This window comes from Tauraco erythrolophus, chromosome 2 (assembly GCF_009769465.1).
Source record: "Tauraco erythrolophus isolate bTauEry1 chromosome 2, bTauEry1.pri, whole genome shotgun sequence".
Classification (NCBI taxonomy): domain Eukaryota; kingdom Metazoa; phylum Chordata; class Aves; order Musophagiformes; family Musophagidae; genus Tauraco; species Tauraco erythrolophus.
The window spans coordinates 132,204,242-132,218,051 of NC_141466.1; the positions used below are offsets into that span (position 1 = coordinate 132,204,242).

A 13,810-nucleotide genomic window follows, 5' to 3' on the forward strand; every position below is an offset into this window, starting at 1 on the left:
TGCTTGTTTGCGAGCCCAGCAAGTGGAAGGAGCGAGGAGGACCGTGTCTGGATTGCCTCTCCCGCAGTCCTCCTTTTTCTGGGATGCTCTGCTGACCTTCACCCTCCGCAACGCTGCCACCACCCTTCCCTCTCCGCAGGCGCTGCTCGAGAGCCCACTCGAGGAGGACAGCTTTCCAGCAAAACAAAACCAGTGGGTCCGAGCCAGGACGTGCACGAGGGTGCTCAGGCTCACGGAACACCGGTTTGCGTACGTGCCACGGCCGGTTCTGTGCACGTGAGCGTGCCCGGCGCGGCGCGGTGGCAGAAGAAAAGTCACCACGGCGCTTGGCATCCCCTGGAAAAACGATAACCACAGCGAGTTCTGCTTAATTTAAATAAAATAAAAATATTTACACTTCAATCACACGGCTAGAATGCTGCTGGCCAAGCCCAGCTCATTCTCTGCACCGCACCGGCTCGGGGTCAAGTGATTAACGAATTATTAACGTGGAGCATCGCAGCATCGACCATCATCCACGTGCTGCCGGGGCAGCCGCCAGCTGGCACTTCTCCTGGCACAGCGGGTTTGCTCCGGACGGCGTCGGGGCCCGGCTGAGCTCGGCTCCGACCTGGCAGCCTGGACCTTCCCACGACCCAGCTCCTATTTCGGGGCCCGTTCATCTATTTAAAGCACACGAAGAAGGGGAAAAATGCGCTGGAAGCGTAGCACGCGCCCGAGACACCGCGCCAAATATTCGGTTGCTTTCAGAGGCTGATAGCGAGGGATCCCACGGCTTTCTGTTTCATTTTATTTATTTTTTTTTTTCTCCCCCTTTTAGCAAAACATTCTGGGAAACGATCAGGCCCTATTAGGGATTAGAAAAAATCATCCGCTGGGTGAGCGAGCGAGTAGATCAAGCCCTGGAAAACCAAAAGGAAAACCAAAAAAAGCAGGAACCTGGCTGGTTTCTCCTGCAGAAAAGCGTTGCCGGCCGTGGCGAAGCTTTGGGACGGGAGCGAGGAGCCCGCTGCTCTGGGAGGAAGGGGAAGACAGCGCGGCGACCGCCCGGGCCACCGGCAACACGCGGCCGGCAGGACCACGCTACAGGAAGCCGTAGCCTCCGGTGATAAATAGGAGACGCGGCCGCACAGGATGCGCGCAGGGCGAGCTCGGCGGGACGAGGGGATGTGAGGGGCGGCGGACGGCCTTCCTCCCTCCATCCGTCTCTCCGTGCTCCAGCCGGCGGGATGGCCGTCGCCCGGCTGCTGCTGCTGCTGCTGCCGCTGCTGCCACTGGGATCCGTCGGGGAAGACGCCGAGGTGGTGTGCGCCGGCACCGCCTGCTACACCCTGCACCGCGCCGAGCTGGGCTGGAGCGTCGCCCGGGACCGCTGCCGGAACGACGGTGGCGACCTGGCCCCGGTACGCGGTCCCGCCGAAGCCAAGCGGCTACAGGAGCTGCTGGCGGTGGCCAGCTGGCCGGGACCCGCCTGGATCGGGCTGTGGCTACCGCGGGGCCGCTGCGTCCAGCCGCAGGAGCCGCTGCGTGGCTTCACCTGGGCGGCTGGCGGCGAGCCGGGCAACTACTCGGCGTGGCTGTCCGAGCCCACCGTCACCTGCCTGGGTGCCCGCTGTGCCAGCCTGCGCTCCGCCGGACCCTCCGGCCCCGCCGGCTGGGCTGACCGCTCCTGCCGGGCGCTGCTGCCAGCTTTCCTCTGCAAGTTCAGCTTCCGCGGGATGTGCGCGCCGCTGCCGCTGGCCGGACCCGGCCGCGTCGCCTATGCCACCCCCTTCGGGGTGCGCAGCGCCCGGCTGGCGGCCGTGCCCTTCGGCACGCTGGCGGAGGTCGAGTGCGAGGAGGGTGAGGGTCCAGCCTTCGCCCTCTGCAAGGGGCCGCTGGAGGGGGGCGGCTACGCCTGGCACCCCCCTGGGCCGCTCTGCCCTGCCTCCTGTGCCCACAGCAACGGGGGCTGCCAGCACCGCTGCCTGGAGGTGCCAGGGGAGCCCCGGCACTGCGCCTGCCATCCTGGCTACACCTTGGCGCCCGACATGGCGTCCTGCCTGCCCGAGGACGCCTGCCACCCCAACCCCTGCCAGGGCACCTGCCAGACGCGGCCAGGTGGCTTCGAGTGTGGCTGCGAAGCTGGGTACGCCCTGGCACCTGATGGCCGCCACTGCCTGGACGTGGATGAGTGCCTGGACAGGCCCTGCCAGCACGAGTGCCGCAACACAGCTGGCAGCTTCATCTGCCTCTGCCGGCCCGGCTACCGGCCGGCGGGGCCGGCTGGCCACCAGTGCCGCGACGAGGACGAGTGTGCCCAGCCTGACGTCTGCTCCCAGCTTTGCCTCAACGTCCCCGGCTCCTTCCACTGCGCTTGCCGGCCTGGCTACCAGCGCCAGCCTGGTGGCGATGCCTGCCTGGACGTGGACGAGTGCCTGCGGGACCCCTGCCCGGGGCCCTGCCACAACCTGCCCGGCAGCTTCCAGTGCCTCTGCCCACCTGGCTTCCTCCTGCATGAGGACGGACACGGCTGCCGTGCTGCGCCCACCGCTGGAGAGGAGCCCGCAGGGGTCCCCAACAGCACCCCGCGGACCACAGGCATCCCACGGACCACCAGCGCCCCGCGGACCACGGGCATCCTCCAGACCACGGGTGCCCCATGGACCACGGGCACCCCCAGACCGTGAGCGTTCCCATCAGGGTGCCACCGCCAGCCCCCACGGCAGCAGGGTCGGCACCCGGTGCCGAGCACAGCGCCGACGGCCCCAGGCTGCTCCTCTACTACATCCTGGGCAGCCTGGTAGCCATCCTGCTGCTGCTGGCTGTTGCCCTGGCTGTGCTGGCCTGCAGGAGGAGGGCGGCCAAGCGGGAGAAGCAGCCAGCCAAAAGCGCAGCAGACAACTACTGCTGGGTGCCCGAGCAGCCGGAGAGCCACGGGGCGGGCGGCGAGCGCAGGTAACGGTGCCCGGGGCAGCCGGGGGGGAGGCAGAGCCGCTGGCAGCAGAGAGTGTTTCTGCCAATTCAAGAGAATAAATGGAAAGGAGAGGGGGGGATGCTGTCTGTTGGATGTGGGTTGGCATGAGAGCCCATCCAGGGCTTCCTTGCGGAGCGGGAGCCAATGTCCCGGTGCGGGGTGGGAGGCAGCCTGGGTCACTCCCGGGGTTTGGAAACCAGCCACAGAGGGTTGGCAGGGAGCGGGGGGGCACGGGCTCGAATTCGCCTCTGCCACACCTCATCCTGCTTAGAAATAGCCCATTGTAAGTGTTGGTTTGCATTCCCGAAGGAAAACTTAATGTCATTCCTCGTTGGGGCTCCCCTGCCTGCGTTTGAAACGCCGACACGCAAACGCAGCAGCGTCCCTGCCCCATCCCTGCAGCCCCCCCGACCCTTTGCCATCCCAAAAGCGATGCCAGTCGTCGTCCCCCCCGCTCCGCCTGCCGCCTGCGTTCCACCCCCACTTATGCCTCCTTCTCCTTTAATGGGTTTGAAATTTGGGTTTCCCCAGGGCGAGAACTGGTGTCTGCAGCCACGCGCAGGTTTCGGTTTTTAAATTTTGTTTATTTAAAAAAACAACAAAAACACACCAAACAAAACAAGCAGCTGTTACATCAGAGGTGATGGAATAAACATTTAACAGAGTGTGGGTTTAAAAGCCTGGAAAAGCTCAGTTTAGAAGAACCACCTACCCCTTGCCAGTGGATTGGGTTTAAAACCGCTTGCAGGCTCCGGAAAACAACGCTGTCCTTCAGACGCAGCCGGATGGGAGAGTGGGCTTTTCCTGTATTTTTTGGGTGGGACCCCCTTCCCGAGTGCCTGGCTGAGCGCATCCTCCGCTCCTCCCCCTGTAAGGAATACACTGGATGCTGTATATTTGCTCCTTGTTCTCCGGCCGTGCTCTGCAAGGCAAAAAGGTGCTAGAAAAGAACAGGCGTGTGGTGCGATGGGTGCCTCAGTTTCCTGAAGTTCCTGCTGGTTTTATTGTGTACTTGAGGCTTAACTGCTACAGAAATGGGAACCGAACACAAAGGAGTTCGCTGTGGGCAGCGACCTGCATCCTGTTCTTCCATGTGCGGAGGAAAACCCTTTCCTGCTGTTTTTTTCTTCCCCGTTTCTCCATTGTAAAATTAAAAAAAAAATAATAATAAAAAAATAACAAAACCAACTCGCAAAACAGGAGAGGAAAATGTCGCTGGCAGAAATGTTTTTCAGGCTCTGTCCGCGCTTCCTTTTCTCCGCGCAGCGGCTGGGAGAAGCTGGGAACGCAGCAGCGGCGTTCTTGGAAGCTCCCGCGGAAAACTGCCTGTCTGACAAGCCAGCAAAGCGTTCTGAACGCAGGAATCAATTCAGCAAATAAATTATCCTACTGAAATCAGTGGGACAACCTAAATACCTAAAGCGACGCCGGGTCCGGGCGGGGAAAAGGCAGTCCCAGCGCCGTGCTGGGACGGCTTGGGTGACTTTATTGAGAGCTGAGGTGTTTTCCAGATGTTAACAGCCTCGGGAGCACTTATTCCGCTGGGAAAAAGGGAAAAGGAAGCACGAGTGCAGACTCAGGGCTGGTACCAATCTTATTCCTGGGTCATTTATCCCAGCAATCCCTCAGTAAAACCCATAATCCTGATTTCTGTTACGACCTTGGTGTATCCCGGTACGCATACAGTATTCCCGATGGAGTGTCATAGCGAGTCCAACCAAGGGAAGACACTGATTTGTCCCTGGGTTCTTTCTGGTGGGGTATTTCCTGACGTAGCATCCTTCACCCCAGAGCAAGGACACCTGGATAATCTCATGTCTCCTTTTCTTCCTGCCACGCGCCCAGCAGGAACGTTCCCATCCGTGTTCTCGTTAGGGAGTTATCCATGGCCCAGTGAATCCCGTGGGCTACAGCAAATAGGAATGGGACCAGATAGGTCGTCCCTGTTTGCCCCCTGTTCCTGATGGATACACGAGGTGCTGTTACAAGCAAGGTCTGTAACTCTCCTGCTGCCAGCAGATGCATCTGGAATGCTTCGTGCATATCCACCGGCTTGTGATGAAGCAGGTGTTACGTTTTTGATGGTCCAGGATTGAGTCTCACCTCACCCTTTGTGGAAATGGCACGTCGGGACCGAGTCTGGCTTTGCCCTCCACACGGCACTGGCACCGCTCCGCAGCCTCGCGGTGCCTTCGGCTGGAAGAGCGCGGTCATCCCACGCGCGGAGTGACGGTGTGCGTTGCTTTGCTGATGAAACACCGATAAAACCTAAACAGAATGTGTCTTTGGTGGGTTTTAATAAATATATACGGCATCAAAACCTATTGATGTGGCACAGGTAATCCTTCCATGTTCTGCGGTGTGGATGGTGCTGATAAGTCCTCTGTCGGTGCTCATCTGCTGGTAGTGACATCAGTGGGGTCTCAGTCTTTCAAGCGATGGCCATTCGCTCCACGACTACCGAAGCCATGGGCTGGGGACACGGGGGTGATCTCGGTTAGATCCTAAATCCACAAGCAAGGTCCTAAACCCATGAGCAAAGTCCTAAACCCATGAGCGAAGTCCTAAACCCACAAGCAAGGTCCTAAACCCATGAGCAAAGTCCTAAACCCATGAGCAAAGTCCTAAACCCACAAGCAAGGTCCTAAGCCCATGAGCAAGGTCCTAAACTCACGAGCGAGGTCCTAAACTCATGAGCAAAGTTCTAAGGCCACAAAGCAAGATCCTAAACCCATGAGCAAAGTTCTAAGGCCACAAAGCAAGATCCTAAACCCATGAGCAAAGTTCTAAACCCACAAGCAAGGTCCTAAACCCATGAGCAAGGTCCTAAACCCATGAGCAAATTCCTAAACCCATGAGCAAGGTCCTAAACCCATGAGCAAGGTCCGAAACCCACGAGCAAGTTCCTAAACCCATGAGCAAGGTCCTAAGCCCACAAGCAATCCCACCGGTTTCCGCGTGGCTCTGTACGAGGGCAGAGCTCTGCTTCAACCACCGTGCACCGAAGTCCCTCGATGAATTCCAACTGCAGGACTGCCGGTGGCTAGAGCTGCCTCCACAACACATGCCACCAAAGAAAGGCCGTCCTCGAAAGGGAAAAGGTCACAAAAGCAGGAGAAAAAACCTCAATGACACAAACCCCCCCACTCATATCACCCCTGTCTGCACCGGCATTCATGCGGTGTCTTATCAGCCGTCGACATTTGCCTTAAATAGTGTTTAAAACCAAGAAAACCCTTGGAAAAAAAAAACCAAAAAGGGCACTACATCTCAAAGGGCACTACATCTCAGGATGGATGTTTGGTGCCTCCACCCATCCAACCACAAAGAACATTCCCAGGGTTGTTCCGCCTGCCCTGGGAAGGGCCCCATGGGGATAAGCCACCGGCTGCCCGACATTTGTTGGTGCAGGGAGCAGGAAGGGGGTGCAGGGAGCAGGAAGGGGTCCCAGGCGATGGCAAGGAGCTGCCGAGGGCGGGATGATGCTTATATGATGATGAGAAACATTGCTTGCAGCCAGAGCAAGCCTGCTCTCGCCTCTAATCCCATTTATTTTGCCCTGCTGAGCTTGGGACACGTTGGATGGAGTTTGCCCCCTGGCACAAGCCTGATGGCTAACCTGATTGCCCAAAGCAAAGGAGCCCAGCCTGGTAATAACACCTCCAGGGATAATTCTTCCCCATTTCTGGGAAAGGTGCTGCAAGGGGACAGCCTCCCCCAGAAAAATTTAGAGAAAAGGTACCGACTGGCGTTAAAGCACCATCCACGAAATACCGTGCTCCTTCCTTCAAATTCCACACGGAGCCGGCCGCTGCGAAAACAAATGCTTGAACCTTCTGCTCATTTCCTCTTTTTATTATCTTTCAAATATTTCTCGGCGGTTGGCTGAGCCCTCTCAAGGCTGCTGAGCGAAGCCGATGTCTGGCCGAGCCGCGCCGGTGACGCCGCGCCGGAGGCAACGAGCCAGCCGGTGGCGGAGGAACGATCCGCCGGGAAAACCCGGCCTCGGGTGGCTCGAGCATCTCGGAGACGTCGCGAGGCTCAACAGAAAGCTCACGGAGAACCAGAAAGAGTCTGATGCTCCTAAATAAGCAAAAAACTTCCAATATTTTTTCCCTGCTGGCATCGCGAGAAGGTTCGTCCAGCGGAGCGCGAGGGTGTAAGCCAGCGCTTGCGGAAAATATTGATTAATTCCACCACGCTGGCACAGGGCAGGGGCAGAGGCAGGTGGGCAGTGGGTGAAGGTGATGGTGGGAGGAGAAGTCCCACGCTTGCCACGCCGGATATCACAAGTGCCCAGCCCGGGGAGGCTTTAATCCCTGTGGGAAACAGCACCAGCAGCTTTCCCTGGTTGTAGGCCAAGAATTGACATATAACTATGAGCAAGAGGGAAAAAAAAAAGTACCAAACCCACTTGGCAGACCCGGCTCAGCCTGACTGCCACTCTCAAATTGTATTTTTTCACCCAAACTGAAAATGGTGGCTAGAACAGACCATGGGCAGCGGCAGAACTTATTTTCCCAGAAATTAAGAAGGCTCACTCACGCCAGCCTGTATTACACTACAGCACATTAAAACTGAAAACTCTTTAAACTAACAAAGGGGAGATTTCCATGGGATCTAAGGAATAAATTCTTCCCTCTGAGGGTGCTGAGGCACTGGAACAGGTTGCCCAGAGAAGCTGTGGCTACCCCATCCCTGGAAGTGTCCAAGGGCAGGCTGAATGAGGCTTTGGGCAACCTGGTGTAGTGGAGGGTGTCCCTGCCCATGGCAGGGGGGTTGGAACTGGATGATCTTTGAGGTCCCTTCCAACCCAACACATTCTGTGGTTCTGTGATTAATCCTATATATTCTATTCTATTCTATTCTATTCTATTCTATTCTATTCTATTCTATTCTATTCTATTCTATTCTATTCCATTCCATTCTACTCTACTATAATATACTGTAATATACCATAATATACTGTAATATACTATAGTACCCCCCCAACTTCAGGTCAAAGGAACTATTTGACGTTCCTGCTCTCTGCAGTCCCCCAGCCCAAGGGTGACCATGACATTTCAGATGAGTCAGGTCCCAGCGGAGCGAGAGGTCCCTGTTCCATCCGCGCCCCGGCATCCCGCGGTCCTTCTGCCCAGCGGAGGAGCGTGATTAATCGGCTCTGGGAAAAGCCAAGGGGTACGTCAGCAGGAAGGGCAGCGCCGCGGCTCTGAGTCAGCCCGGCGGGGCCGCATCGGCTGCCGCCTGCCGTGCTGGGAGGCCACGCGGGGGAAAGGGTGTCAGAGTGAAAAAGAGTTATTAAACCACGATTCGCCCCGTTTCGGCCGCCCGCGTTATCTCTCCCTTCTACCGGCGTGGTCGACCCTGCGAGCTGCGGTCGGCGGGCCAAGGACATCAGTGCAACGATGCGATAAATTGTTGTTGTGGGGTGATGTACATTTTCCTGGAAATTTTCAAAATATTTCTCATCACGCAGCCTTGAAAAGGAAATTTTGATCTGTTTATGTAATTACTTTATTACAAAAAAGAAAAAAAGGAACGGAAATCTATTGGTGTTCTTTTTTCTTTTTCACACTTTATAGTCCTCTTTTTTCTTCTTCCGTTGTTTGCCCTGACCTTTCCCCCCTTATTTTGCTGTTTGATGTCTGAAAACAGAAGAAGAAGAAGAAGAAGAAGAAGAAGAAGAAGAGAAGAAGAAGAAGAAGAAGAAGAAGAAGAAGAAGAAGAAGAAGAAGAAGAAGAAGAAGAGAAAGAAAAAGAAGAGAAAGAAAAAGAAGAGAAAGAAAAAGAAGAGAAAAAGAAGAGAAAATAGAAAAAGAAAAGGAAAGGAAAAGGAAAAGGAAAAGGAAAAGGAAAAATAAAAAAAAGAAAAAGAAATAATAATAAAAAGATCTATAATAATAATAATAAAAAGATAACACTAGAAACAAAAAACTGAAATGAAAACTGGGGAACCAATAGGTTTTACTGAGGCAAAGAAAGGTTGGCATTACCAAGTCTTCCAGGAAACTTCTGGGAATTCTCCTATTTACACGTTTTGTGGCGACGAAGAGCAACTGAGCTCTTCTTGGGTGAGTGATGGACCTACAGGCCACGGGTCACCCAGGAGGAGCCGACAGCCTTGGGCTGAGACTGGGGGACCCTGGCCGGAGCCCAGCCCTTGCCCTGCCCTTCATCGGCGGAGAAGAGGAGGTGAAACGATCGATGGGAACGCTCCGTAGGCTGAGATCGGAGCCCTCCGCCGCTCTCCCGCCCTCTGAGCAGAAAATGGGATTTCCTCCAGATTCCCCCACCCAGAGAGGCGATGGATGAAGGTGGGAAAGACAGGCAGGGGGAAGGTGTCTGGTGAAGAGCACGAGGGCTGATTGCAGCAACTGAGGCTTCTGGTAGGAACACCGCCCTCGAAATTGAAAAAAAAAAAAAGGGTCAAATACCCTTTGTTTGAGTGGCAAGGCTTTGGAAGTTTGCTTTTCGTTTTTATTTTGCTCTTGGCTACGTTCTGACGGCAGAGGCACATCCCGCAAAGATAAAGCCATGGAAAGTGCAGAGCTGTTCTGCCAACCGCAGCCGAGGTGCCCGCGAGGATGGGGAGCCGACGCTGAGACCCCCCGGCTGGGCAGGAGCATGTAGCTGTGGTGTAGGAGCCAGGATGCTGTCCTGAAGCAGGGCACAGCCTCTCCACACCGATTTTCTCCAATTTCCAGAGCAAACGATGGGAAGGGGCCAAGGGGTGAGCAGGCACGTACAGCCCCCGGCCCTGGCTGCCTTGGCGGTGGTCCCGCAGCTGAGCCGCAGCCTCCCGTGGGAATAACTGGTGGAAAATTGGGGAATGACTGGTGGAAAATTGGGATGCCGACACTCAGAGAGGCAGGGGATGAGCAGGGACGTTTAGGCTGGAAGGGCCAACCGTTGGGCCCTGACGGAGCATCCGGAGCGGGGCTGCTCCCGGTGCTGCTGCCATCGCTGTCTCACGTCAGCTTCAAGGGCTACTTCGGGGGCTACTTTGGGGCTACTTCGGCGGCTACGTAGGCTTTGGGATGGCGCTGGCTGCGGCGAAGCCGAGACGGGCAGCCTGACAAGGGGGGCTCGGACCCCACGGGGCTCGGCCGCCTCCCTGCCCCCCCGGGGTGCCCTCTAGCGCTCGCTCCCCCTTTGCACAGAAGAAAACAATTATTTTTCCCGGCCCACGTCCCAGCCGTCCCTGGAGCATCCCGAGGGGCACCTCCCAACTCCCTGCCCGCTTCCCAGCCCCTCTCCTCCCCGCCCGGCAGCGGCTCGGAGCACCCCCGCCCCGGGCGGGACCAGCCCCCAGCTCGGCGGGGAGGAGCCGGTAGAAGGAGCGGGAGGCGGAGGAGGGGAAGGGCGGGGGGGGACGGGTGGGAGCGGCTGGACGGCTGCCCTATCCCCGGGGCCGCGATTTACCCACCGCCGGGGCCGCCCCCGCCTCAATCACTCCGCACAGCGGCGGCGGCGGCGGCGGCGGGGCCCGTCCCCGGAGGCGCTTCCTTCCTGCGGCGGGGAGGGCCGGAGCGTTTATAAACGGGGCGGGCGGCGGCGGCGGCATGCCAGAGATTTGCCGCACCGGCCGGCCCCTCCGCTGCCCGCCATGCGGCGGCTGCCGCTGCTGCTGGCCGGGCTGGGACTGGGGCTGGGGCTGGGGCTCGGGCTGGGGCTCGGACTGGGGCTCCGCGGGGAGCCGGAGCGGGAACCGGAGCGGATGGAAGCGGAGGCGGCCGCCCCGTCGGGCGCGCAGTGCCTGGAGCACGACTGCTTCGGCGTTTTCTGGGCGGCGCGGCCGTTCGCGGAGGCGAGCGCGGAGTGCCAGCGGGGCGGCGGGCACCTGATGACCGTCCGCTCCACCGTGGCCGAAGACGCCATCGCCCTCCTGCTGCAGAACCGCAGCGGGCGGCTGTGGCTGGGGCTGCACCTGCTCTCCCCCTGCACCGAACCCACCCGCCGCCTCCGCGGCTTCCAGTGGGTGACGGGCGACGGGCACACCGACTACTCCAACTGGGCATCGTCGCGGCGGCGGTGCGGGGAGCGCTGCGTGACCGTGTCGCGGGAGCTGCGCTGGGAGGAGCGGCGCTGCAAGGAGCCGGCCGACGGCTTCCTCTGCGAGTACAACTACGCGGGCAGCTGCCCGCGCCTGCCCGCCGTCGAGGGGCTGCCCGTCACCTACATCACCCCCTTCGGAGCCCGCAGCGGGGAGTTCCTGGCCCTGCCGCCCCTCACCACCGCCGTCATCCCGGCCGCGAAGCTGGAGCTGCGCTGCAGGGAGGAGGGTGACGGCGAGGGGCTGCGGTGGGGCCACGCCACCCCGGGAGCCTGGCCCTGCCGCCTGGCCGGCGGGGGCTGCCAAGGGGCTTGTGGCGAGGAGGGTGGGTCGCCGCGCTGCTCCTGCCCCGACGGTGAGGTGCTGGGCCCCGACGGGCGCAGCTGCCGCTCGCCCTGCGCCGGGGCGCCCTGCCAGCACCACTGCATCGTCGACGGCAGCGGCTTCGTCTGCATGTGCGACGCCGGCTACCACCTGGCCGCCGACGGCAGCAGCTGCCAGGACGACGACGACTGCGCCGTGGTGCCCGCGCTGTGCGAGCAGGTCTGCGTCAACACCGAGGGCGGCTTCGAGTGCCGCTGCCACGGCGGCTACGAGATGGTGGACGGGCGCTGCCGGCTCGTCTCCCGCTGCCACGAGGCGCTCTGCGAGCAGCAGTGCGAGGACGTGCCCGGCGGCTACCGCTGCAGCTGCTACCCCGGCTACACCATCGACCCGCAGGTGCCCACCCGCTGCTGGCTGCACTGCAACCACAGCCAGTGCCCGGCCCATTGCGACCAGGGCAACCAGTCCTGCGAGTGCCCCGATGGCTTCGTGCTGGACGGCGATGCCGAGGGCAGGCCGGTCTGCGTGGACATCGACGAGTGCGACATGAACTACTGCCAGCAGAACTGCACCAACCTCCCTGGCAGCTACGAGTGCCACTGCCAGGAGGGCTACAAGCTGTTCAGCAAGAACCACTGTGTCAAAATCCCAGAGGAGGAGAGGGATGAAGCGTACTCGGGGGATTTCGGGCCCGGACCCCAGACGCCTGTCCCCAGCTGGACCCCACCGAAGGCAGAGCGCCTTCACCCCGGTGCGCTGGTGGGCATTGCCATGGGCGTCGTCTCCGTGGCCCTGGCCCTGCTGGCCCTGGGCTACCACCTGGCAAAGAAGCGCTGCAGACCCCCGGCCACCATGGATTACAAGTGCAACGGCCCCCATGAAAAGGAGATGGGACTTCAGCCGGTCACCTCGGGGTGTGCTGCCCCCAGCCAGAAACTGTAGGGACACCGGGATGGACGGAGAGAGGGAGGTGGACGGAACTGGGTAACATTTACTCCCTCCCCCCCTACCGCCCCCGTCGATTTTTTAATGATAAAGAGAATTCGGGAAAAGCTGTGATCACCCCCGCTCCCAAAAATACTCACTGCTTTCCAGCCGACTCTTGGAATACTCACGCCGGAGAGCAGGGAAGGTGGAAGGTGCGGAGCGCCGCTCCATTCCTGCTCCCTTCGCCGGCAGCCGTTCCGCTTTCCTTTTCCCAAGGTAGCAGCTGGGGGGGCTTTGAGGGAGAACCGTGCGTGTGTTACAGGAGGGGTGTCTCCAGCTGGAACCGACTGTTGAAATGGGCATTGCCGCGGGGCGAGGGCACGCGTGCCACGGCCGGCCGAGTCGTCGCCAGCCGCTGAAGGTCACCCGGCCCCGATTTCCCCTCTCCTGGGGCGGGAAGCGTGCCGCTGGGCCGGAGGCGATGGTTTCCCCGGGGTGGCGAGGGGCTGGGGTGCTCCCGCCTTGGTCTGCGTTCCGTTTAGTTTCTTCCAGCTGATGGGGGATGGAAGAAGGAGCAGAGATCCCGCGGTCGGTGCTTTGCCTCACTCCTCTGCCCCCTTCATGGGCAGAAATCTGGGTTTCGGGGTGTGTCCCCCCATATTTTGCCCCTCGCTCCTGGCAGCTGAGCACTTTTCACCTTACATCACGAGTGATGGTGGGGGCCCTGCGGAGCGTCATCGTGGCGGGGCTAAAATGCCTGATTTCTATTCCCTCTTACCGTTTTGGGGCTTTTCTTCGGGGGCGCGGACGTTAAACGGGGATACCGAGGCTGCCGGGGGAATTTTTTCCGCGGTAGGGAAGGTCCTTTGCCTCGTGTTCCCCACAGAGTTTCTTCCATGATTTTCCACCGTCGTTGGGTTAAACCGTTTGGGTTTTGTGTTTTTTATTTTTATCAAACCCGCTTACCCAACCCCTCCTATCCACAGGGTTTTTTCCCATTTTTCCTTTAGTCTTGCCCAGGGCTGAGTCTAATCCGTGTTGAAGCTCAGGGCAAAACTTTGCCGGGGAGCAGGATCTGACCTGCTGTTTACTTTCCAGCCATGGATTTTGGGGGGGTAAATCTGGAAACATTGTGCTTTTTTCCAGCTCCGTGGTTTGGTGGGGGGACGAGCGGCAGCTCCACCAAGCCGGCACGCTGCTGGGCAGAGCCGGAGGGGCTGGGAAGGGGGGGGGGGTTGTCCTGCGTTGGCAGCCGTGGTGGGGTGAAGCCGTTGGGCACGGGGCAGGCAGCGGAGCGGGTGCCAACAGCTTTATGCCCGTGAAATATTCAGCTGGCAGCAGCGCTTGGTTTTCCCCGTGGGAAGGTTTGCGAGGCCGGGATCAGGGCTTGGGAGGGCTGGGAGCCACAGAGGGGCTGCTGCAGAACTCGGGGGGGGGTCCTTATGTCCCCCTTACATCACACAGCTTTTCCCCCCTCCCGCTCCGACAGAGCCGCGCCGCAGCCTCCGAGGGAAAGCAGAGGATAAGCGGCGCAGGAAATGTAGCTT

The 13,810-nt window shown here is 59.4% G+C and overlaps 2 protein-coding genes across 2 annotated transcripts; both read left to right on the plus strand.

Annotated features, from left to right (window-relative positions):
* Window positions 1-1,229: 1,229 nt before the first annotated feature.
* CD93 (CD93 molecule) lies at window positions 1,230-2,941 on the plus strand. The gene is given in 2 exon segments (XM_086631165.1): window positions 1,230-2,682; window positions 2,685-2,941. Coding segments are annotated over 2 exon segments (1,710 nt in total).
* A 7,624-nt stretch (window positions 2,942-10,565) lies between these two features.
* THBD (thrombomodulin) lies at window positions 10,566-12,278 on the plus strand. Its single transcript, XM_086631166.1, has one exon. The coding sequence runs from the start codon at window positions 10,566-10,568 to the stop codon at window positions 12,276-12,278; it is 1,713 nt and encodes a 570-aa protein (XP_086487292.1).
* Window positions 12,279-13,810: the final 1,532 nt, after the last annotated feature.